At 37.8% G+C, this 23,955-nt stretch overlaps 1 protein-coding gene across 3 annotated transcripts; it reads right to left on the bottom strand.

Annotated features, from left to right (window-relative positions):
- Positions 1–2,592: 2,592 nt before the first annotated feature.
- fam179b (family with sequence similarity 179 member B) lies at positions 2,593–23,546 on the bottom strand. 3 transcript variants are annotated; one of them, XM_015389943.1, is made up of 23 exons: positions 23,255–23,546; positions 20,802–21,979; positions 18,384–18,444; positions 17,273–17,401; positions 16,873–17,136; positions 16,528–16,781; positions 16,210–16,433; positions 13,672–13,772; positions 13,417–13,581; positions 11,452–11,520; positions 9,771–9,925; positions 9,511–9,676; positions 8,775–9,002; positions 8,495–8,618; positions 8,274–8,379; positions 7,580–7,815; positions 7,348–7,506; positions 7,124–7,250; positions 6,928–7,043; positions 6,281–6,458; positions 5,941–6,160; positions 5,768–5,854; positions 2,593–3,698 (listed from the first exon to the last, which is right to left on the bottom strand). In XM_015389943.1, exons 2-23 carry the CDS (start codon positions 21,888–21,890, stop codon positions 3,445–3,447), a joined length of 4,512 nt encoding a protein of 1,503 aa, XP_015245429.1. In that variant the 5' UTR covers positions 21,891–21,979; positions 23,255–23,546; the 3' UTR covers positions 2,593–3,444. The 3 variants fall into 3 exon arrangements, with proteins under 3 accessions (XP_015245429.1, XP_015245431.1, XP_015245430.1); XM_015389945.1 differs by having other exon boundaries at positions 9,511–9,673; XM_015389944.1 differs by having other exon boundaries at positions 23,260–23,546.
- Between the last annotated feature and the right edge of the window lie 409 nt (positions 23,547–23,955).

Raw genomic sequence — 23,955 nt, 5'->3', positions numbered from 1 at the left:
AAATAAAACGTAACGGAAATAATCGTTATGAGCGACTCCTTCATAGCAAACACTCAAAAAAAAGACCAGAAACTAGTCTGTACCGGAATGTGAGAAAACTTGTTTAGAATTTTAATGTTTTTTTGCAGATAGGTTTAATTTTAGCTCCTTTGTCCAGATTGGTTCAAACTTTTGTGAAAAATGAAGCACATTCCATAAGAGTAGCATTCATGCCAACACTTCTGTACCATTCAGTGTGATTTGGCTCTTTACAGGAATCTATTTCTATGTTTAAATGCAAAACATTTGATAAATGGCAGCAGGGTTTTTACTCCAGAGGTTTTAAGGGAGTTGAGCTATTGGCATCAATTCCTTCCTCAATTTGATCTTTTCTAAAGGTTTACTGCAAAGAATATAAGTTGCACTTCAATTTGAACTTACTGTTTTAGATCTGCAGCACAAACATGTTGGTTTTTATCTATATTGATAATGTAATCTAAATGTGTTTTGCCATAAGTTTAGGTATTTAATTTATGAGTCAGACTTGGTTGTAGCTTCTTTCATTGCTAAAGATAATTTATTTCACACTGCAAACTTGTTGATCCAGTTGCTGTGAAAAGCTGCAGCAGGCAGATATCTCTGTACAGTGCTTTATGAAAGTGGCAGCTAACCTCATAGTCTGAATTGTATTGAACACTACATGTGCATGTCTGTAAGTTGGGGGAAAAAAGTTTATTTTGAACTGTTGTTTAATTAGAAAAGTTAATCATTATCCATACTCAATTTTATTTTGAAAAGTAATACTAATACACCAATAAAAAACCTTTTTAATCCACAATTTGTGGCGTTTTGGAATGATTTACTGAACAACACGCACTTAATCAAAGCTGTTTTTGCATGAATTACTGCATCACTTGTGGTTCTGCTGAGGTGTTAAGTAAGCCAAGCTTGCTTTAGCAGAGTCTGGCACACAGAAGTGGCAATTAAAGAGAGGTGTCAAAAGTATTAATGTTTATTACTCAAGCAGAAACATAAATTCTACTGTTCAAAAACACTCTTGTGGAAGCTAGAGTATCAACTCAAGTAAAAGTGTAAAAACACCACTTTTAAATCTTCTTAAAAGTATAAAAGTAAAAGCAATGCAGGAAAAAAATGTCAAGGACAGATGCTTTAAATCTTATACTGGCTACTGCACTACCCTGTTAAAGAAACATTGTTCTACAATTCTGGATGATAACTTCCTCATACTTAAATGTCTTAGCTTTATTACTAATTAAAACTGTTAAATTTAACTGTCCATCTTAAATTTAATCAATTTATTTTGCTATGTGGTGAACAACAAGTTGGTGCAGGACAGAGTCCAACCACAAAGAAATAGTTTTGATAATGTTGATGTTTTTTTTTTAAACCAACAGGCCATAATAAAAAATGGGCTTAAATGAAAGACAACTAACAAGTCTATTTTATAGAATGTAAGGAGTAGAAATTGGAGAGGATTCCAAAAAATAAAAATGTAAAGAGTAGCAGTGAAAAATTTTCTAAAAAATATTTACTCCTGTAATAGCCAAAATTTCTACTAAAGGTAATAAAGTATTTGTAGTTTGTCACTTGACACCTCTGCAATTAAAGAGATTTATTGATGGACCTGGCAACTCTTTGGTGCTCGGACTGCAGCGGAAGACATGGAAGCAGCGATGAGATTAAATAATCATTGATTCGGATTCGATTAGTCTTCCACCGAACCCAGGCACTGATGGTGGAGTGGAGGGCAGAGGTAAAGGAAGCCAGGAGGAGATGGGGTCGATGCTCAGCTGAACACCAGGAGAGTGAATAGAAAGCTTTAAGCAGAACCTTACAGGACTTGGTGGTGACTGGCTGGAGCAGAGGCCCATGATAAGGTTTTAAGTGTTTTTTCTTTCACTTAATTTTCCATTAGTATACTTTGATACAGCATTCTGTGAACAGTAAATGTTATTTTACTAATGACTAACTGTGGAGTAAGGCACCTCCTCATCCTCTTTGTGTGAGGTGACTCTAACCACTGAAAAAATGTAAAGTCACTAGAATCCTTGATCGTTTAGGCTTAACTTTAAAATTCTGTATTTTAATTTTTTTTGTTCTTAGGCATAGTTCAAATTTTTTGTTTTTCTATTTACCTTTTTTTCGAGTCACCAAAATAATAAATTCTAGACACAAGTTTCCTCGGTATTAATTCTTTAAAATAGATTTCAGTTTTTAATAATTACCTGGCATACTTATTGTTTTCATACGTTCAGAAACTTAGGACGTGTTTATATTCAAAGGGCTCCAAGTTTTTACATTTGGAAACACATTTTTAGTTTTCTTTACAAGTGTACTTCTTAAAAGCCTTCAAGTTCAAGACATATTTTAGCTTTTAGATCAAATTTCAATCGAGGTGTTTTGTTTTCCATTCATAATTTAGTATTGTAAAATAATACAAATAACAAATTTACAGAACAAAACTTTAAAGTAAAAAAGCAGTTTCCAGAGAAAAAGACTTAACTTCTTTCAGCTTGTATCTGAAACTAACTTTTTTTTTTTAATAAACATGTTTGCTGTACCTGAAAGAAACAGTGCAGTCGGTAATAGGGAAATAAAACTGTTTATTCATATATCTCTTTCTTTTAGTTCACAAATCAGCTCTATATAAATTACCGTTGGAGATAAAAGGCTACTTGAAGACTGGCACGACACGGAGACTGAAACAGCTGACTTCTTCCTGTTTCTCAGGCAATTCCAGGTGTAAAAACTCCCTTTTCCAATCTTGTTTTAGGTTTCTGTGTATACAAACCCTCACATAAAGATTATACAGCTTTGATTGTTTTTTTCTTTTTTGTTTAGATTCGGTCATGCAAACAAAGAAAATGAGTACAAACTCAGCACATCATGAGTTGTAGACCATCACACATTTGATAAATTAAAACCAATTTTTACCATACTTAAACATTAAGCTAACACTGTGCAAATACACAACTGAGCTGTACAAAAGTATATTGTTCCTTTTTTTTCTGTTTTTCTTTTAAATCTCATGTCACAAATCTTCTGCCTGGCGTTTCAAAAATATCACATCATCTCTGTTAAAACATCAAAAATATACACCTTTGGGTCCCTGTCTTGTTAACCTTGTTTTTGTGCGGTTTTACATTCTGTAATAGTGTCAACAGTACATAATGGAGGAAAGCTTTGACGAGAAGCTACTTTTCAAAGTGCAGAGAGAGCAGGTTGAGTGTGAGTAAGACCTGATGTCAATGTGTTAACATTTCTGTACCAGAGTAAATGTCACTGATAAAATAACTACAACAACCAAAGACCTTGAGGACTTGTTTATATTGATATAAAAGTGCAGGCACTATAAGAAACGTAGAACATTTCCTTTTTTCAAGTAAGATCAGCCTCGATGCTCTCTTTCAGTATATGAAGCTGTGTGGATGTTGCTTTTTTCCTTTATTTTAAAGTCTTTAAGAACTCGTTCAGACCTTTCTGGACATTAGCAGGCTGGGTGGCGGCACACTCGCTCAGGCTTGATCCCATCTGGGTGTGAAGGGCTTGGCACAGCTTGGCCGTAGCACTCCGAACGCTGCCGCCACGGCCGTGGATGCTGCCGCTGTGGGTGGACGTACCCAGCAGGTGCCACAATAAGGGCAAAACCTTCTGCTCCACAATCTGAGGCTTCCGGGGGTAGAGCTCTGTAACAAGGCCTGCCATCATAAAATGTATTGACAATGAGAGAGATGTTTTACCCATAACCTGGCTATAATACTAGTGCCATTTAAATTGTTTTCATATTTCAGTAATTCAGTCAAAAGGTGAAACCCTACAGAACCCTGTAAAGACATTTCCCACCTTAAAGATTTCCCTTAATTTTGAATTTTTGTCACAAAAGTTTCAGAAAATCAAAGAAAATAATTTAAAAGAAAAAAGAGAAAGTATTAATAATGCTGTTTTTTAATAATGGTCAGAATACATAATTCCATAAATTAAACAGATCAAAGAACAAATTAGAAACAAAGGAACATTAAAATTGTTCAGCCCATAAAGCTATTTAAGGTTCCAGTAAATTAGACTGAAGCAATGTTAAGAGTAGCTGCCCAAAACAAAATCACTCCAACATCAGCAACTCACCTTGAACCTAACCAAATACCGGTAACCTAAAACGTCTCTCTCTCTCTTGCATTAGTTAAGATTGTCCCAAAAATGGCCCCCATTGGAGTTTCAATGCAAAATGCCGGCAATCAGGGGCCATATACAAGCCAGGCTTTAACATAAGCAGTGGAAATGTAGTGAAAAACAGAAACAGCTGACATCAAAATTCTAAAATGGCAATATGAAGTATTGTGAATGATCATGATCAATAGTTGAAGTGTTTGCTGCAGCTAAACAGAAAAAAAGGGCTAGGGACATTAAAGACGATGTTATGTTCACCTGCTGCATACAGGAAGGCATTAGGATGGAGAATACAGATTTACTCTGAATAGAATTCAGAAATCCTTGTTTTGTGCCAAAAAACTCAGCCCTGAAATTATACCAATAATATGCTTATTTTCTTTTAAACAGCAACACAACACTTAACAAAATTGTGTCGCTTGAGACTTCTGGTCCATTTGATGTCAGTACAGAAAAACTTGCTCCTCTGAATCCCCCCCTGTTTTGAAAGAGGCTTGGGGGCGGGGACAGCACAACTGCACTGGAAAAAATTTAGAAATAAGTAAAAAATTCTTAAATGAAGTGTTTTTACCCTTAATTGAGAAGATAAATGACATAGTTTGCCAATGGAATGAGTATTTTTGCTCTTAAAATAAGATAATTAGATAATATGCACTTGAAATAAGACAATGCAAGTGTGTTTTCTTATTTTAAGTGTAAATTGTCTTGTTCCATTGGCAAAATGTCTCTTTTACCTCCTCAATCCAAGAAAAAATGCACTTATTTTAAGAAAAAATTACTTATCTAGATTTAGATTTTCTCCAGTGTGCATCACTTTTAGCGACCACGCCCTGTTTAATGTGGCGAGTATAAACCTAAATAAAAGTTATGCTTAAAATCCTTCTATTGTTATTAAAACATTTCTGAAGACGTAAGAGATGTTTCAGCCTCAATGACGTTTTTTCTTTAAACTACATCGCAGATGTCACTAACTAGCAGGTATGTAATACATCAACAGTTTGGTCTGGATAGCTTTTCATTTAATTATTCACTCAATCATTAAACAATTTAGACAGTTGGCCATTTACTTAGGGATCTTGGAATATGAAAGCCATCTGATGATGTGAAACATTTCAGTTGTATTAAAAAAAGAGCTGTTACTGGGAAATACTGCCTGTTTTAATAGTCATTATACAAAGAGATTATTATAAATAATTAATTTTTGTTCATTCTGATGATGGAGGCTTACAGTTACTAGCAATACAAAAGTTGGCAATTGAAAGAAAAGAAAATTTATTGAAGACAAAGTGGTGAAATAATTAAAACAGTTGGGGAGATAAGCCTTACGCATTAAATTAATCACGTATTGATTGAGTGATTAAAGTGTCACGCACAGCGAAGCACCCAGCCTACATAAGACATTATGATTACACAGCCCAAAAGGAACGCCAATATGACTGTCAAACACCCGAGACATTTACCAAAACTAAATTACTAGACAAATTACTACAATTATGGCGATTCAATCATCTCTGTTTTAGAGTAACTGGAAATAAATCCCTCTGTGTGAGTGTAATTTATTGAGAGGAACACGTAGCCTGAAAAACAAAGATGTCTCGCATACCTGCAACCTTTTCGATAAGATCCACCTTAGCTTTGCCGCTTAAAAACTGGGCCTTGGTGCAGAAAGGCTGAAGAAGAAGAATATTATCTGTGCAAGGAAAACAAAAAGACACCATAAGACACTGATCACAGAATCTGAAATAACTTCAAGTTTCAAACATGCAACACAAATACCAAGATTCAAAATAAGTGCATTCATGGCGTCAATAGCAGCATAGTAGACGGCATTGTTCTTGGAGTTGAGGTGATTGTCCACAACTGCTGGGACCAGGATGTGAACCACTTGGGACAGACTGTCCTTCAGCAAACTGATTATTTTGGGCAGAGACTCCAGGGCATAAAGGTTGACCTTGCTGTTGGACTCTTGCAGTCTGGCTTTAAAGGCATCAAACACCTAAAACAACAGAAAACAAAATCCAACGCTCAATAGACCAGCAAACAATGACGAAACAACCGTGGCGACGCCCGCTAATACAGTAAAATATTGATAATGCAAAGAAGTTGTTTCACCAACCGGAAATATACAATTGATGACGATGCTGGGGTTGTTTTCGCAGTCAGCCACTAGCTGATCAATCCCTTTGATCCGCTCTCGGAAGTCCTTCGAACCCAGCAGACCTGAGATCTGCTTTATGTATTCAGTTTTGTCTGCAATGCTCTGCGTCTGATTTTTACAGTTGCTATTAGACTCCCTGCAGATACAAAAAATAGCAGCTGGAATCCTGTAACTCTGTTTGCATCAGTAGCAGACTGTACATTTGATTCAGATGCATCTTTTTAAGCATGATGTCTACCATGCTTAGCAAAAGTATTATTGCCACTTGCATCACTCCCATTTGTATCTCCTATTAGTAATTTCTCACGAGCCATGCGGATGACACAGCAAACAGGTAGAAGAAAGTCAGATGAGACTAAAATTGAACTTTTGGGGCTACAGAAAGTCTGTTTTGCAGCAAACTATTACTATCCTGCTAAATACAGCCTCCATACAGTGTCACTCAAGGCGGTGGCAGCATCATGCTTTGGGAAGCATCAACCATCTTTCCTTTTTAATCCTACCTCACACTGAAGAACCACTTTGTATGCCTAAAGTTTGGTTGTTTATGACAGGTGAAAACGTTTGATGGGTGTGAATACTTTAGCTAGACCTTGCTTGCTCACCTGTTGGTCTGGTTGAGTTGCTCTCCGTTAAGAGATGAAGCCCTGACCGTACCGCTGCCTGGCAAAGAGCGTCTCCCTCTGGCTGACTGAGAATCTTGGAGCATCTCGCCCAGACCCTAAAACCACAGAAATGATTAGGTCAGGTGACCAACAGAGACAAGTATGATGGAAAAACAAACAAAAACGAAATGTATACCTTTGTTCTGAGAGTCAGGACAGTTTCTCTGACAGCTTGCAGGTCTTTGTTGGGAATATACTTTTCCAGGTTCTTGTCAAAGTCAGGGTGTGATGACAGAGAGAGCAGCATCCGACGACCAAAGTACCTATGAGGGCAAAAAAAAAAAAAAACACCTGCAGTCATCATCTAAAGTAAAAAAAGCCCCACAAGTCAAAACATAAAATTCTTATCTTTCTACACACCTGGCCTCCTGGGAGGAGTCTTGTGAAAGTTTGCCGATGGCAGGTATAATCCTTTCGGTTAGGTCTTTACCTCCAGATAAGAGACGGGCGGCACCAACCTTCTCTAACAGGTTAGCCAGATGATAAGCGGTGCATTTTCTCACCACTGGGTTAAGGTGACTGTCAGAAGAAAAAAAAAATTAGATATATGGATTTTGGGTGAAATTAACTCTTACCCTGTCTGTATTCTGACCTGATTCCCCCACTGAGTAAAGCACCAATGCCGCGAGTCGGGGTGCAGTGCTGCACCATGCAGTCCAGCGCTGCATCGACATCCTGCCTAATAAAAGAGTTGCTCTCTCCAGCCTTCTGCAGCAAAGCTTTGACTGTCCCCTCCAGCTCTTGGTCCATCAGTCTCTGCAGGTGTGTGTACAGGTCGCCAAGCGTACACACTGCCACCCTGGACACGCCTGAGCGAAGGTTCTTCACCTAACGGGTGAGAAGGTGGTACAGAAAAGGGACGGTTACTAATCTTTGACATAAGTTCAAGGTTTGCTGTGTCTTTCTAATAATTAATTAATCAAAAGCTGATTTTTTTTGGGAGCAGTGTTGTATTATTTATTTTTTATCACCAGCAGATGGCAGAAAAGCTGCAGCAACCAGCCAACTAAGGTACACATGCTAGGCAAAACATTTATATTAACCATTCACTTTTTTACCTCTTATCACTCACAATCACCAACTGGTTAAAATGTATTATAAATCACTTTATTTAAAAACAAGAATGGAGGTTCAAGATATTTTCTATTTTTAGGATTTTAGTTTTTTATTAATGCACAGAAAGTGAAAATCTATTTCCATTGTAATCAGGCAAAGCAGAAGGGTAACTTACATTTTGTGAAACACAAAATCTAAGTTTTAAATGAGTAAATATTTACTTTGTTTACCTCTTGAATAAGACACAGACAAACTTCATGGAGCCTGCCTTGAAGTGTGTCGGCATGGTTGTAAGCCAAAGAGCGCAGGAACATCAGACCCTCGATCTTCTTCTCCCTGAAAGCAAAAAACACAAAAAATAAAGCAATTATTACATGATTTAAAACTCATCCAAAAAATAAAAATACCTTAAAAGAATACAAGTTAAAACTCTATGGTTCGGTTTCCTCACCAGTCCTCTGAATTCAGGAGGTTGAAACTCTGTGTCAACACCAGCTCAGGCTTTGAAAAGGGACAGAGCTCTGAAGGAGCAGACAGATTTTTCTTGTGTCTCAAAGTGGCATGGCAAAGCTCATCTAAAAATAAAAAAAACACATACAGCTATTAGAATTCATTCCACAGTTCATGCTATAACTTCTAATGTATATGTTTACTTAAAAAAGCACTGTGTGGTTTAAAAAGAACGCTTCTGGATAATGGCACATCTCCAACAGCCTTTTGGATCCACTGACCTGAACTGTGGGAATGCGTAGGTCGGGTTCTGCCGAGGCTAGGTGCCCTTCTAAGGCGAGACACATTTTTTGGGTTGGGTGGCACCTTAGGAGGGCTTGGATGGTGGGCTGTCCTCAAGCTTTTCAATGGACTTTGGGGTTCAGTTGGGCTGGCAGGTCTGATGCTGGATTCATCCGAGAGAAGGTCTGACTTGGTGGATGTCAGTGTGCTGCCATTAAGGTGTAAATCTACAAAAGATTAATAATGACAATCAGCTTCAAAGAATACTACGGGGATAACGTTTTTCAATTGCCAACCTTTAGAACATTTTTACATTTTGTAACCTTGTAACAAAGCATATTGTATTTCATTTGGATTCAAAGCAGATCAAAATATGTTTAGGAGTTAAAATGATTTCAGAACTAAATCCGGCAGGTGAGACTTTAAACTTCCATTTTTCCATCTGATCTACCTAATGTAAATATTATCATCTCTCCAGATGTCCAAAGCTAAGTGAGATACATCTCATCAGAGAGCCAGGTTGTCTTCAATCGAGGGGTGCGCAACATAAATGCATGAAACACGTTTCAGATCGAAAGTCATTCATTATTTTCCTCTAATTTTATAATGATGTGAAACCTTGAATGAGTCACTGCATAAAATCCAAATAAAATTCAAAGAAAATTTTAATCTTCAAGAATATAAATATAAAAAACTTTTACATGCAGCTTATTATGGATTGCATTGCATTCTTACTTTTGATTGGTTCTTTTTTTTCCTCTACAGGCGAACCAGACAACATCTGTCTGACACGATGACGAAGCATGTCTCTTGATTCATCTCCTCTATCTGATAGCTCGTCCGACAGATCCAGATTCTTCAGTCGAATATTATCCCGACCCCTCCTGATATGTCTAACCTTCTGTGGGAAGAAAACACATCTCATTCGCCGCTGGTAACTGGCACTTTGCGATGACTGATTGATGTGAATCAACACTGAAAAAAGTGTGACTAACTTTGGCCTCATCAGGAAGTGAGCTGTCATCACCATCTATTTGACTGCTGTAGATGCCTAAAGAGGGATCAGTGAGAGGTTTGGCAGCCAAATCACCCTGCTCAAGTGACAGAGTAACTCCTGGACGACTGGAGGACAGTGAAGAGCCACACATGCCTTAAAAGAGAGAACAGAAAGATGGCTTAGCAAAAAGCTGAAATATCAGATTTACATCCAAATCTTCTTAAATATAACATATTTTCAGTTGCCTTAAATTGGACTAAATAAATTTAAATAATGTAAAAAACTGGATTTAATCAGTTAGCGGAGAATGGTGCCAGCTATTTAAAGTTTGATTTTCGAGCTGATCATTTCTGGCTGTTGAACTCTGCAGATTATCTGTTTATTTCAAAGAAGGCTGTTTTAGAAGATGTTCAATTAAAAAAAAAATTATCTAAAGTATAAGAGGCAGAGTCAGAAACTCTCACAAAATCTAAATGTATTGGTAGATGAATGCTTTAAAACCGTGTTTCCCAACCCACAATAATCCTACTATAAAAACAAAAAAGGCACTTTATATACTGTATATATCCATACACCTTTTTCCTCCTTTGGCACATTCTTCTTCTTTGACTATTTGAGTTAATGTAAGGAGTACATTTCTCCACTGTGAGATCAATAAAGTCAAACGGGGGTACCCCTATTGGTCCGTGAGTGCATTGCAAGGGGTACATGAAAATATTTTATTTATTAGGTAGTCAAATAAAATAAGGTTGGGCTCTGTTTTGCTTTCTCATGACCAAATTGAAAAATTAAACAAGCTTTTATCAACCAAAAAGTACGTTTTCCTTACATGTTTGATATCACCTTCAGCTTTTGACACACATCAAAGCTGATGTGGGGAGTGATGGCCTAGTGGTTAGGGCATAGAGCTTGGAATCCTGAGGTTCTGAATTCCTGCTCCACTCCCACAGACTGCCACTCTGGGTCTCGGAGCAAGACCCTTAACCCCACACTGCTCCCCGGGCGCCCCACGATGGCAGCCCACTGCTCCCCAAGGGGATGGGTTAAATGCAAAGGTACATTTCTCCAATGTGAGATCAATAAAGTTAAATTATTATTATCATTATCAAAGAGGAGGAACAGACAGGATGCAGAGAAAAGCCTGGGATCAGCTGTCTTTTCCACTGAGCTATCATCAAAGCAGCTCAGTGTCATGATTTAAAAAAGTAAAACTAATTAAGTCAGTCTGACTATAATTTTTGTTTTGCATCTTGTTCCCAATTCATGAAGTTTAAATGTGATTATAAGGAGCTCCAGTTTTATAAATACAGGTTTATATTATTTTTATTTATTTCAATCCCTTACTAACATCCAAGCATGATAATCATGTTTTGTTTTTTGAGATGGAGAATAAAATGCTCAAAAGATTAAGTAAAATAATTTTTATATTATAATCAGTTATTGTACATTCCACTTTTGGAAAATCATCAATACGTTTGATGCTAAGACAAAATGCCCGAAGAGGGACACAAGTCAGAAAAGGTTGGGAAACACTGGTTTAAAGGAATGCAAATGGATGCAAATGTGGATAAGTAGTAATATCAAGGACTGATGGAACAGGATCACACACAAAGCCGATAAAACGTGATCAAATTGTTTAACTGACTTAAACAATTAATTTGACTTTATCAGAAACACACCTCTTCCTATGACTGCTTCAGGTAAGTCTGCATCCAGGGAATTTCTACAGCTGCTGATATTGTGAAACCCTAAAAAACACAGGAAAAAAAAAATCACATTTAACAGATTTAATGAGGTTAAATCAGGATATATTTGCACAAAAAAATCATAGAAGGCCAGTGTTGCTAAAGCTATTTAGAAAAAAGTAACTAGTTCGAGTTACTAGTTACTTCTGAGTTAGTAACTCAGTTCCTGCTCAGTCAAAGTAACTCGTTACCTGTTACAGTAAGCTTGCAGTTACTTTTTCTGATCTAAAGTATCAAAGAATTTGCAAATCTTTCCTGTTAGTTGAATTTTAAAGACAGCTATTGGTTCAACTATGGAATACTAGGTGTTTGTTATTAATTAATAAATAATTAATGAAAAGGTCCACACATCTAAAAACATTGAAATCTAATCTGCATTATTTTGATGTGTGTGGTTTGACAAGTTTCAGTATAATTACGAAGATAATTGTTCTTGTTTATAATATAAGTAAAAAAAGATGGCGTTTTTTTTTGCAAATTGACGACAGTCTTCAGTTGGCTAGAAAATAGGTAAGAAGCTGAAAAAGAATGCTTTTACTACTATTTCGGAAATAATATCCTAGTAGGGCTGTATAATCCCAGGATTTTTGCGTTAAAAAGTGTAAACCGTGTTGATTAAAGGCAGCCAGCTTTCCATCAGTGGCTCTGTGTCACCATCTCTTCTCTGACACATGCCCTTACACCAGGAAACTGTAGTCCTTATAAGTAAAGAATAATGAATCTATTTAAAGCAGTTTAATAAACAGTGGCGGCTGGTAGAGTTTTCTCCAGGGGGGGCTATAAATTTAAAATAGACGTATACCAAAAACTAATTAAACATATACTAAGGTATCACACTAGTGTATTTATAAGAATGCCAACAATAAAAAAACATTATAAAAACACTTTATAAAAACAAATCACAATTTCATGTATAGGTTTACTTTTTGTACATAAATCTTGCCCTTCTGAGGCTTGGTGAAGGCAAATCTGTGTTTTGCGTAGTCCAATATTGTTTCACAAACCTAAAAAATAATTATTTTAATAATATTTTTTTACGTATAAAAACTATTTATTTTCTGAGAATGTGTTTATTTAAGAGCAACTATTCAAATGAACAAACATCCAGAAAAAGTTCGCTATATTATATTATTTTCAATGTGAATCCCAGATTATTCATGCTTCTTTGCCTTTTATAGAAAGTGCTTTAAATCAGTCCTGCCTGTCTTTATCCATGCTGGGTCAGATCCTGACTTGTGAAAAAGAAGGCAGGGAAAGCAGAATACAGCGTTAGCCTTGCTATATGCAGTTAGCCAAGCCTTCTTGCAAAACCAGGTCCTGGAAAAGGACATTTCTTGCACTATTTCTCTCTTTCTGTCCGATGCGTCTCCAACTACCGTGACTCGACCTGTCAATCACCCACAAAACCTCTGCTGTGTGGCTGGAGGTGGTGAGCAAATACATTTCCTGTCACCTCGGGACGTAGCTCTCCTGCGCCCTGAGCCCTCTTTTACCTCTGTATAACAGAGGAGAAACTGAGCATTTACAACTTTTAACAAAGAGTCAATTGGCAAAGATTTTTGCGCCCCAGGGCGGAAACAAAAAAAAAAAAAAAAAACACACGTAAAATTGCATGACGCTTTACAAGTCATTAAAGAAGAAATATATATCTTACATATCTAAGAATTAATTTTTAATTTAAAATTAAGTTATAAATCTTTTTTTTTTTATGCTCAGGGTCATTGGGTGGGTGTGGTGGCTCCCTAGCGGCCTTTATTGGCCAGCCACCACTAATAACGGATAATGGTTTACTGTCTTTTATAAAGTGATTAGTTACAGCGCTATTTACTGGAAAAGTAACGTAGTTACTGTTATGCAATACTTAATAAAGCGTTACTTGCAGCACTGCAGAAGGCTAACCTTTGGCAGGCTTCAAAGCTCGGACCGGTTCGCGGACAGCCGGTTTGATCAGCGGAGGAGAAGGTGCCATTTTCTCTTCCTCACTTTTCATTACTCCATTGCAAAAATGAACTCTCTGCCCAGCAACTCCCACCTCAGATGACAGGTCATTTTTCCGGGAAATTACTGGAGAAGACAAGAAAGCAAATTCAGAAAAAAGACAAGGCAAAAAATAAAATAAAAAAGAGAATATAAAACATTTCATGTTTTTCATACCTTGGAGGCTAGTGAAATCCATGGAAGCAGAGGGCCGTAGCTTTGCAGAATGAACTCTTGCAATGCGAGGTTTCATCACAGAGGAGGCCGAGCCCATGGGACTGTTGACAGATATGGCAAAAAAGAGTTTATGCAAGGAAACTACATCACTTTGCCTAAAATGTCAACTTTGAAGCATGCATGGGATATTTGCTGTCTAACATTAATTACATATGCAGTATCATGTATAAGCATGTAACTCCACACACATTTATCCTGCTTGTGCAGTTTAGTCAGACCTACATGCTTCAGATGCTCACACAAACTCTATTTTCTGACAGATAACCTGAGCAAATATGAATATTCAAAAATGATTTATTGATCCCAAAGGGAAACTAAATGTTGTTGCCACTTGTAGGTTTAAAAAAAAAAAAAACAGTTGTAGACATTAACAGATGTAGGCGGGAAGGATCCCCTGTAGCAGTCTGTCTTCTTTGGAGAAGCCTTTGACAGAGGAGAATGCTTCACTGTTCTACATATTATGAAGCTTCTTTAAGTCATTTGCTCTAATGCTGTTACTCCAGCAGATGATGGCTAAAGAGATCATACTCTATCTATCTAAGCTTCATTAATAATTTACAAATTCAATTGATTTTATTTATTGAGAGAACAAGCAGAACAGTCAATGGAACTTACGATGGGGTGTCTTTAACTATGTCATCAGTCCACAGAATATTACTCCTAAAGTCACAGATTTCAATGTGAGAGACCTTTACACATAGATCCTATTTTCACTGTCTCTGTCTTTCTGTAGAATCATGAACACTGATTTCATCTGAATGAGGCATTCAGAGCTTTACATGTTTATATGGATAACCTCCTGGATGAACTGTTGGATCTCATTGGTATTTAAAGGGAAACCAAAACTTTGGAAATCCTTGCTGGTGAAGGTTCTCAGTCACCCAGGTCATAGTCATCCGAGATAAGTTAACAAAACAAAACACTTGACTTAGTGTCCAAGTTTGAAGACATTTCGCTTCCCATCCAGGAAGCTTTTCAATTCAAAATGTTGTTTTTTTCTGGTGTGAGCTTTGGAAATCCTTATCCAATTTTTTCCAGTGACACAGGCTGCTTTTTTTCATCTGTCTTTCTAAGAATTTTTGGGATAAATGTATGATGCTTTTTTTTTCTAGATATCTGAACCTGTGTCACAGTGTCAAACAGGTTATGTTTAAGAAATTTTATTATGGTACAGGTTTGGCAGGTTTAAGGTCTGGGTTAGTGGTCATATTAAACTTAGGTTTCCCCAAAAGGAATCACTGTTAAAACACCATTTAACAAGTAGAGCAAAGGATGATTTTGTTTTTTTTTATTAATACAGCAGATTTCTGTCACCTTAAGTCTCTCTGATGGTTACATTTGTTTGTTGATTTAAAACATTTAAGCATGAAAAAAATTACTAAAACTATAGAAATATTAAAGTGGAAAAAACTTTCTTACAGGAATATAAGCTTTATTGAAAGTACACGTTGTTAGGCTCTCTGGGGTTTTGTTGTTTTTCTGGTGTGAGTGAGCTTCCTGTACAGAGAGGATCTTTGCTGGTGGATGGGTGGACCAATGTTGCTGGACACCTGAGAACATTCCCCTCTATTGTCCCACAATTTCCTCATTGTGGGTATATAAAGGGATTTTCTTTTCTATTCTATTCTATTCTATTCTATTCTATTCTATTCTATTCAGTTCTATTCATATTAAGATGACTAGCGGGTATATAAGGAGACAAGGATCCCCTCTCTTCCCTGGATGATCAACTCTGATGGTATTACAGCCAAAGACCTAAACCAGGTATATCCTTTGTGATGAAATCTGTCTTCTTGTGAAACTCGTTTAATGTGGACAACATGTGAACCTCATTTAGTCTCCGATCTTAATGGAAAAGGTCTCCTCTGTGTGCAGCTGTTCCAAGTCTTCATTACCTGTCTGCTAACTCCCCATGACGCCCCCCGCTCTCCTCTGCAACTGGTCTGTCTCTTTTGAGTCCTCTCAAGGATACCAACCTCCCCTGTTTCCATCTGACCAGCAGGACATTGCAGTTACCTCTGTCAAACACCACAGTTGGCGCTGCAGATCTGTCTAGTCCTCTCAGTCTTCATCACCTGCCTGTCCTCTCTCCAGCAAGACATCTCTTGCAAGTACCAATGCTCTCAGATCTCACTCACATTCTCCTGGACCTCTGGGGTTCAGTCTGCAAAGCTCGCTGAATCAAACTCATGAAGATCCATGCTGCTGCCTATTTTTATCTCAAGTAAGCAAATCAATCAATCATCAGCAAACTCCTTCCTAATCAGTATGTTTTCTCCCCTCAGACCAACCAGAAAGTTCTTCTGATTTCCTGCAGTTCTATTCCAGATTCTTGTTGCTTTTATAAATAAATCATTAAAATTAACTGGTTCTCAGTTTGATTCTGCATGTGGGTCAAAAAAATCTAAACCACTATGACACAATAAGCCTAAACAGACTAACGAGTCATTGAAATTAATAAAAAAGGGTCATCCTGACCTTGTTTTGATTCCGTTAAAGCTGGAGTTGGCAGCTGAGCTCAGACTTGAGAGTCCACTTTCACTGGCTGAGCTGGTGAGCACCGGAGAGCTTTGAAACGGTGAGTCCAAACCCAGCTCTACCCGCACAGCGGAGTCGGGGCTATCAGGATCAGGGCTGCTGAGGCTCACTTTGGCCCTCTTCTTGGCAGCGCTGTTTCGCAGGGAGCGCAGGGAGTTCAGCATCTGTTAGCATCCAACAGAATAAGATATACAGGCAGGGAAACAACAACAAAATCCTATACAACACCAGAGTCTATGCAAAGTCAGTCCTTCTGACCTCCTGCATGTCCAGATTCTCATCTTTCTGACAGTCTCTCCAGGCAGTAATGCTATCAGAGTCCATATTAGAGTCATAGTCCGCCTGCTGGCTGGATGGAGTGTTTGATCTTTGGCCGTCAAAAGAATGAGCTTGCACTGGGGAGATGGAGAAGGTTGCCCTGGTGCTGCTCAGAGCTCGCCTGAACGACGAGGTGGAAGAGGAACTCACGAGGGAAGCACAAAGAGGTCTGGGAGACTGCACACCGAAGAGATCTACCAAAGCAAAGCCAAAAAAAAAAACAAATCAATCTGGAAAAACACAACATTTCTAACTTCCCAGATTAAACCGATCTGACTAAATTACCCTTTGATGTGTTGACTCTCTCTCTCCGTGGGCTTGTTCCTTGTTGTTGAGGGCTGTTCTCTCGTTTGTTGGGCCAGGTGTTAGACATGGATGGGGAAGACTCTGCATGACGGCGGGGAAGTGTTGGAGTAAGCATGCCCCCTGTACGTGCAGCCAGAGGGTAGGAAGGCAGGAGAAAGGAGCCAGGCGCATAAGCGTTCAAGGGGAGAGAGAAAGTCCGCTCTACGCTTGGATTTCTCGTCAGAACTCGTCCTTTGGGAGCCACTATGACATATTACATTCAGAAAACAAACCAATTCATTCTTTGATGCTGACCAATCAACTATAAGCCTGGTTTGTGATATAAATGTATTAAACTTGACTGCTATGCCTGGAAGACACATTAGTAATGAATCCTTACCAACATCTTGGTCGGAGAAGTTTGTTATTTTTAAGATATTTGTCTCAAAGTTGAGGCTTCCACTTCTCCTGAGACCTGCTTTGGTTTCCTTCCTTCTGGGAGACAGGAGCGTCGGTGGCTCAGCAGAACCTAACAAAGGGATATTAAACATATTTTCAGAAAAAGAAAACACAGGCACAAAAAATGAGGATGTCATACAAAACAGATAAAGCCATATTCACCAATAGTCCCTCAAAAGGCAACAAGGATATAATTCTGCAAACTAATATCAATCAGCAGGTCTGAGATATTATGGTTTGATCACCCATGGTTCACACATCAACTGTTCTAAACAGTGATCACTGAAAATAGGATATAATAAATAATTTTAGGGCTTAAGACTAAATTAAAGTGCAACTGCTTTGTTCTTGGCGTGTCCCTGGTAGTTTTAAGGGCTACACAGGCATACCCCTTCTTTACAGAAACAATTGGGACACCCTACCCTTAAAACTAAAGGTGTTATGAGCTGAGAATGAGGGCAAAGGGTGAAGAAAAAAATACTCTTAACTGAAATTATATCTGAAGATCTGAGCATTTACATGATTGGTTATTACAATGAGAAATATAAGATATAAAGGACGAACTGCATATCAAAGTGCAATAATGAAATGGTAAATGACAAATTTAAAGGGAGTTTTTCCTCTCCACTGTCGCTACAAGCATGCTTAGCATGAGGGATTGCATTCGAGTCAATGAGTCGATGCAATCAACTGGTTTTCCTAAGATAGAAAACTTTAATCAATTTGACTGTATGATCTGGTGAACTGTAAAGTACCTTGAGATGGCATGTGTTATTTAATTGGCGCTATAGAAATAAACTGAATTGAATTGAAATCAGACCAGTGGTGCTAAAGTTTCTTATGGTATGACTAGAGACCAGTGGGACTCTTACCTACCAAGCAGCTTGGCACCATACTCATCCCAAAGCTTTTGATGACATATGGAACGGAGACTCCTTTGAGTCAGGATTCTAATCCTAGTAAAAGCTTCTCTAAATTTACCGAAGCTGCAGCTGACCATTATAATTGGACAAGGAGAGCGAAACGGAGAAACAGGAAGCCTTGACACTTACTGAAACTTGGTATGTAGGTTTCTTCCTTCTTGGAAAGTGAGCTGGAGTCCTCTTTTGCAACCTATGAATGTGCAAAGTCTCATTATTCTAACAGCAGCAACAATTGCCAGATAGAGTTCATGTAATTAGCTTAAACAATCCTCAAACATAACAAGGGCATTGGTGTAATTCCATCCTCTAGACTAGACCAATGCATCATCAGATATGGAGCTCAAGTAAGAGATCATGCGATCTGCAGAGCCGCTTCCCCTGTCACTGAAAAGCACTGTTCTCTATATTGTTTTAAAAAATACCCTCTAAATATCAGACACTTTAATGCTTTTATTTATCTATGCATGAAAATCCATAATGGTTAAAGTTATTCCCACTGAAAGGATCTGAAATATACTCATTAGCATGTAATTGAATGCAGAGCATTAAACAAGCCGTGTTTCACAAGCGTGACCCTGTGATATTGCCAATTATGTTTCACGGCCGTGTCGATAAGTGTGCTGTGTGTTACAGGTGTTGCTTGGATACCAACACCCGTGTAAACATAAGCTTTTTCCACAAGAGCTGCAGCTGGAGCACAGTCGTCAGCGTTAAATATGACATACCACAGAAAACACTGTTTTAGAAGGACGCTGCAGTGAAAAATCAAACTCTTGTGTTTGCTCCAACAATACAATGACCTACTTTAACAAAACAACACCCCTGCTCCCGACAGATTCGGGTCGAGTCGAGTTGACTGAGATTGTCACAAATCTAACTCTAAAAATCTGCTCATCTTTGGAGAAACAGCATCAGGTATAGTATCAGGGAACCTGATCTAGTCATTCACAAGTATCTCATCAGAATTTTATATTATTTCCAAGAAATAGTTTTAGGCACAAAGAGGCATTACAGTGACTCATACCCAAAACAGGATCAACAAAATAAGATTCAGCCCTCCCTCGCTGCTGCTCTCCATCCATACTGCACCATGACAAATAGCTGCTATATTTAGGATTTTTGCCCTCAAATTTTCTCCAAGGAACTGCTAAGAAGCTAATGCTGCTTCTTTTGATTCTTGCATTTGGGTGTGACCTTGAGCAAAACCTGAAAACAAAACTTTTAAATACTAATACATGCATTTACTATTACTAATAATGCATACATTATTATTTCAAATAAATAATTAGCATTCAAAGCCTACTATTTTTTTAATAGTGGTTGCATCTTAATAAATTGGGACATTACGGTAAATCAGTCATTTGATTTGAAATAGTGATACTTGTATATATATGTATATATATCCTATATATTATTTACAAATAGAGATATACCGGTACATTCACCATCTATCTGTCACATTTTAATAAGCTTGTATTACAGCTAACACAAATTGAAACTCCATTTTCTCAGAAAAATGTGAATATTACATCTGACCGAAAAACTAATATTATTCACTATACTGTTTTTATGTGTTAGTGGCTTCCATAGTGATGGGAGAGACAACAGTTCTCCATTAAACAGTCATTGAAACCTTCCACAAGATGGCACGCTAACAAAGCTGGTCTCTGTATGAAAGGAAATTTATAAAAAGGTGAGTGGAAGGAAAAATGACATGAATGAACTAAAACTTTAGAATAAAGTAAAGCCTGTTTATGAGGTGACACGCAATGCTGCAGCTGGAGTCTGCTTCAAGAGCCACGAAACGCCGAAGTATTCAGGGCAAGCGCTACAAGGAAATAGCTTGTGTTAAAGCACACCTGAACAGGCGTGGACGTCAGAAACGTCTTTCCTGGACTAAGAAGAAACAAAAAGGGACTGGAAGAAATACTTTTTTCTAATCTAGTTTAGAAATTGAGGTTTTTGAGTGTAGAGAGGCACATAGTTCAAGTTTTTTTATGCGTTTTGGCCTCCACTTTGGTTTTATCAAGTCCAAAATCAATCAGGATATTTTAGAGAAAGAATTTGCAGATTTATTGAGGGCTGAAAATTAGACCAAATAATGTAGACCAGCTGAAAGCGACTATTCAATCAACCTGGGCATCTTTAGTACTTAAGAATCCCATGAAACACTGCGTTGTTAAGGTTATTCATCTAGATTGTGCCCAATCCAATATTGACTGCAAATAATCAAAACTACACAGACATCCTTTTCAGAGGGCAATTTTTTCTGTTAGAAATCATTTTATGCAATTAAATAATGTTCTACATTCATAAGAAGCTGAAGTTTGTGTTTTCACTAACTATTAGCCATAATCATTCAAACTGATATTATCGCTCATCATGATGATAACAATGATTACAAACATAATCATTGTCTGTATTAAAAGTAAAGGAAAAAAATAAACTTAAATTGTAGCAGACACAGTCATAACCCCAGACATGTTGTAACTAGACAGAGAGGTTTTATATCAGCTCATAAATCTAGAGCAGGATGATAGAGCTCACCTGCTCAGAGCCCTTTCCATTAGGTGTAGTGCAATGCTGTGGCTCGTTATCGGTCGATGAGAAGCTGGAGGTCTCCCAGGGCAGCTTGTTCTTCCCTTTACCTGCGCTGACAATCCTCCTCTGAAATGGTGGGTCGTCAGTGAGGGAGCCTAAGCTGCCGTAGCCGCATAACCGATCCCTGTCCTGCTCTGTCCTGTAGCTCCTGGCACTGCTTGTCCGCCCTCCGTTTATCACCCAGTCCAGATCTGCCCCAGACGCATATTGACCTGTAGACCACTGTCCAGGTTTAGGCACCAGAAGACCATACTCTACGATCCCTTCAGCGGTTAGCTTTGGGAGGACGTGCCTCCCTCTTCTCGCCTGCACAGCTGCCATCAGCCCTTCTGCATCTTCATTAAGCTCAACCATGTCCAAGGCTTTCATCAATGGCTGCTTCTTTCCTGTGTCAAGGCAATGGTCAAAAACTGCAAACAACTCCAGGGCAGCATGGCGGACCTTCTTTTTACTGTCTGCTAAATATGGAGCGACCTCGAAGCAAAGCTTAGGAATATTGAAATCTGTTCTGGGATGAGTTAGCATAGCTGCCGTGATGATGTTCAGGACATCTTCCCGAACCCTGGAGTTCTTGTGTTTCAAGTTGCCGATAACAAGGTCCAATACTTGTTGAGGTGGAGTAGTTTTCATCAGCTGCTGAAACACATTAAGGTATTCATTCCTGGTGACAGCACGAGTGTCACCGAGCGCCTTCAGTCCGACAAAAACGATATGCTTGAAAAATTTTTCCACACCCGTATCCAGCTTCTGTATCAGCAGGTTTAAAAGCTGTAAGGCGCCATATAGCACCTTAAAATTACTGTCATCTAGAAGTCGAGGCAGAAAATTGATAAACTCCTCAATGCTCCCAGGTGGGATCGATTTAATGTCCACATCTGAGAGGACGCTTTTAAGCTTCTCCACCCCATTTGTGCGATTCTGGTAATTCTTTGAGTCCAGAAGCTGCTCATGTATCTCCTGGGAGATTAATCCAGGTATCATTATTGGTAGATTTATGGATATGTCAAATCTGAAAATCCAAAAAAGAAAGCACATTCCAGCGAGGAGAATAATGTTCCTCCCCTTTACGCCGTGCTTTCATCTTGAGCAGCTGATGGTGGAGAACTTAGGTCCTGTTGGTCAATCTATGGACAGAGGATTAAAAATCAACAAAGGAATGAACCTCACGGGTGAAATAAAATAAATAATTTTAACCAGATAAAATTGTAAAAATAACAGTAAAATGGACCAATACTTGTATGTAGCGTTCTGGCTATGTCCCACTGACATTACGAAGAAACGGAAAATAAATACTTGCACTTAATAAATGCTCTAAATGACTATTGTCCTGTTTGTCAAACATAGCATCTCCAGACCTCCTGCATTACATTACCGCATTGTCTACTGTATATATGGCATATAGCTATATACTATATATTCTGTATAGTATATTGTATGTTTTATATTGTATATAGCTATAGATTGTGTATTCCTTACATATATAACTAATTTGACTGCACCATCAACACCAAGTCAAATTCACTTTAAGTGTAAAATCTGATTATTTAATAAATATTTTGATTACTATATTAAAAAAAAACAGACAGATGTGTTCTTACTGAAAGTATGTTTAGTAAAGGTTTTTTTTAATTATTAAATCCTCTTTTATGCTATTGACAAAAAAGGGTAATTAAATAAAAAATATAGAAGCAGACCTTCTAAACCTCACATAAAAACAAATCATTACTAGCATTTTCACTGCACTTTAATGATAGAATGCATACATAGTAATATTGCTAATAATTAATTTCAAAATGACTTTCCCACATTTATTCTTAGATTTTATTTTATTAAAAGGGGTTGTCTTCTATTTATATTTAAGTCCTTAAAACTTGAAGGACTTAAAATAGGGGGGAAAAAGCCTAGCGTTTTCTGTTACTGCTGTTATGTTCTCATGTTTTCTTAAATATTGTACAATTTAGAGGATTTTTAAATCATTCTCATTTATGAGAAATTTGAGTTTGCTTTTTTTTTTTTTTTTTTAGCAGCACGAGAACAGCCCAGAAAGATCTAGAAATAATAGATTTAACATACGGAAAGAGGGTTTAATCAAAAAAACATAATATCACCCAAGAAAATCATGTAGGGATCGGTAATAAAGGATTATAACAACAACCACTTGTGGATCTCGGTTGCTACAGTGGTTATAAGAGTCTCCCCTGTTAATGTTCATAATTACACCTAGCTGGTTTAACATTATGTACTAATGCCTGTAGTGAAGCACATAACCGCTTTAAGCAAAGTAATGCAGTTATTATGACCGTTAACCGAAGCAGCGCGTAGCTAGCACGTCGCTCCGCTCATTTTAACCGTGTTATGAGCGGAGTGCCTGGGCGAGCAAAGTTAGAGAGAAAACAGACCTTACATTTCTGCTGGAACTGCTCCTCAACGTTAACCCAAAGCAAAAAAACACACAAAACACCAAAACTATCTCTCAATGGTTCCAGGGTCCAGCTTTTTTTTTCATTTTATGCCGCAGCAGCTCCACTACTGTCAGTAAACGCGGAGATTTCTTCCTTTCTCTTAAGCTGAGGAGGAGATGAGGAGTTGTTGGGAAGCTATGAAGGTATTCGGCTTTAGAGGAACACACACTAACAAACACTATCACACATACACACACCGAGGCAGCAAAATGGCGAATGCATGTCGCAAACGGAGTGCTTCCATGGTGACGCGAGTTGGAGCGCGAGCTCCTCTAAGCGGAAGCATCATCATCATCACCATGACAGAGCTGCAGAGGGATGAAGATCAAAAGCAGCGCAGTTAAATACATGATCGATGATAAAAAAAAAAATAAATAAATAAAAAAAAATGGATAATTTAGTTGACTTTCTCCCCTGAATTATATTTTAATAAGGTACCTTAAACCAAATCATGAGGAGTTAAATGTATGTAGCTGATTTATGGAAAGCGATAAAATACTCCTTTATTTTAGAAACACTAAAGCAAAACAAACTTTAAGTTTCAATATTATTACTTGAAATATAAGTTGCTCTTTTTGAGTTAATTTTGGCCCTTACTAACTTTCCTTTAAGCCATATTGGAACTACATTTGTTCAGT

Source organism: Cyprinodon variegatus, unplaced genomic scaffold, assembly GCF_000732505.1.
Source record: "Cyprinodon variegatus isolate N-32 unplaced genomic scaffold, C_variegatus-1.0 Scaffold480, whole genome shotgun sequence".
In the NCBI taxonomy this organism is placed as follows: Eukaryota; Metazoa; Chordata; class Actinopteri; order Cyprinodontiformes; family Cyprinodontidae; genus Cyprinodon; species Cyprinodon variegatus.
Note: the sequence above shows the minus strand (reverse complement) of the source record. Positions and strands in the feature narration are given on the sequence as shown.

Coding starts and splice junctions, on each gene's coding strand:
- fam179b (XM_015389943.1), bottom strand. CDS start 21,890: ATGTGCTTTCTTTTTTGGATTTTCAGATTTGACATATCCATAAATCTA. Junction 16,434..16,527: donor AGAATCTGGACATGCAGGAG/GTCAGAAGGACT, acceptor GGATGCTAACAG/ATGCTGAACTCCCTGCGCTC. Junction 9,677..9,770: donor CACTTCCTGATGAGGCCAAA/GTTAGTCACACT, acceptor TTCTTCCCACAG/AAGGTTAGACATATCAGGAG.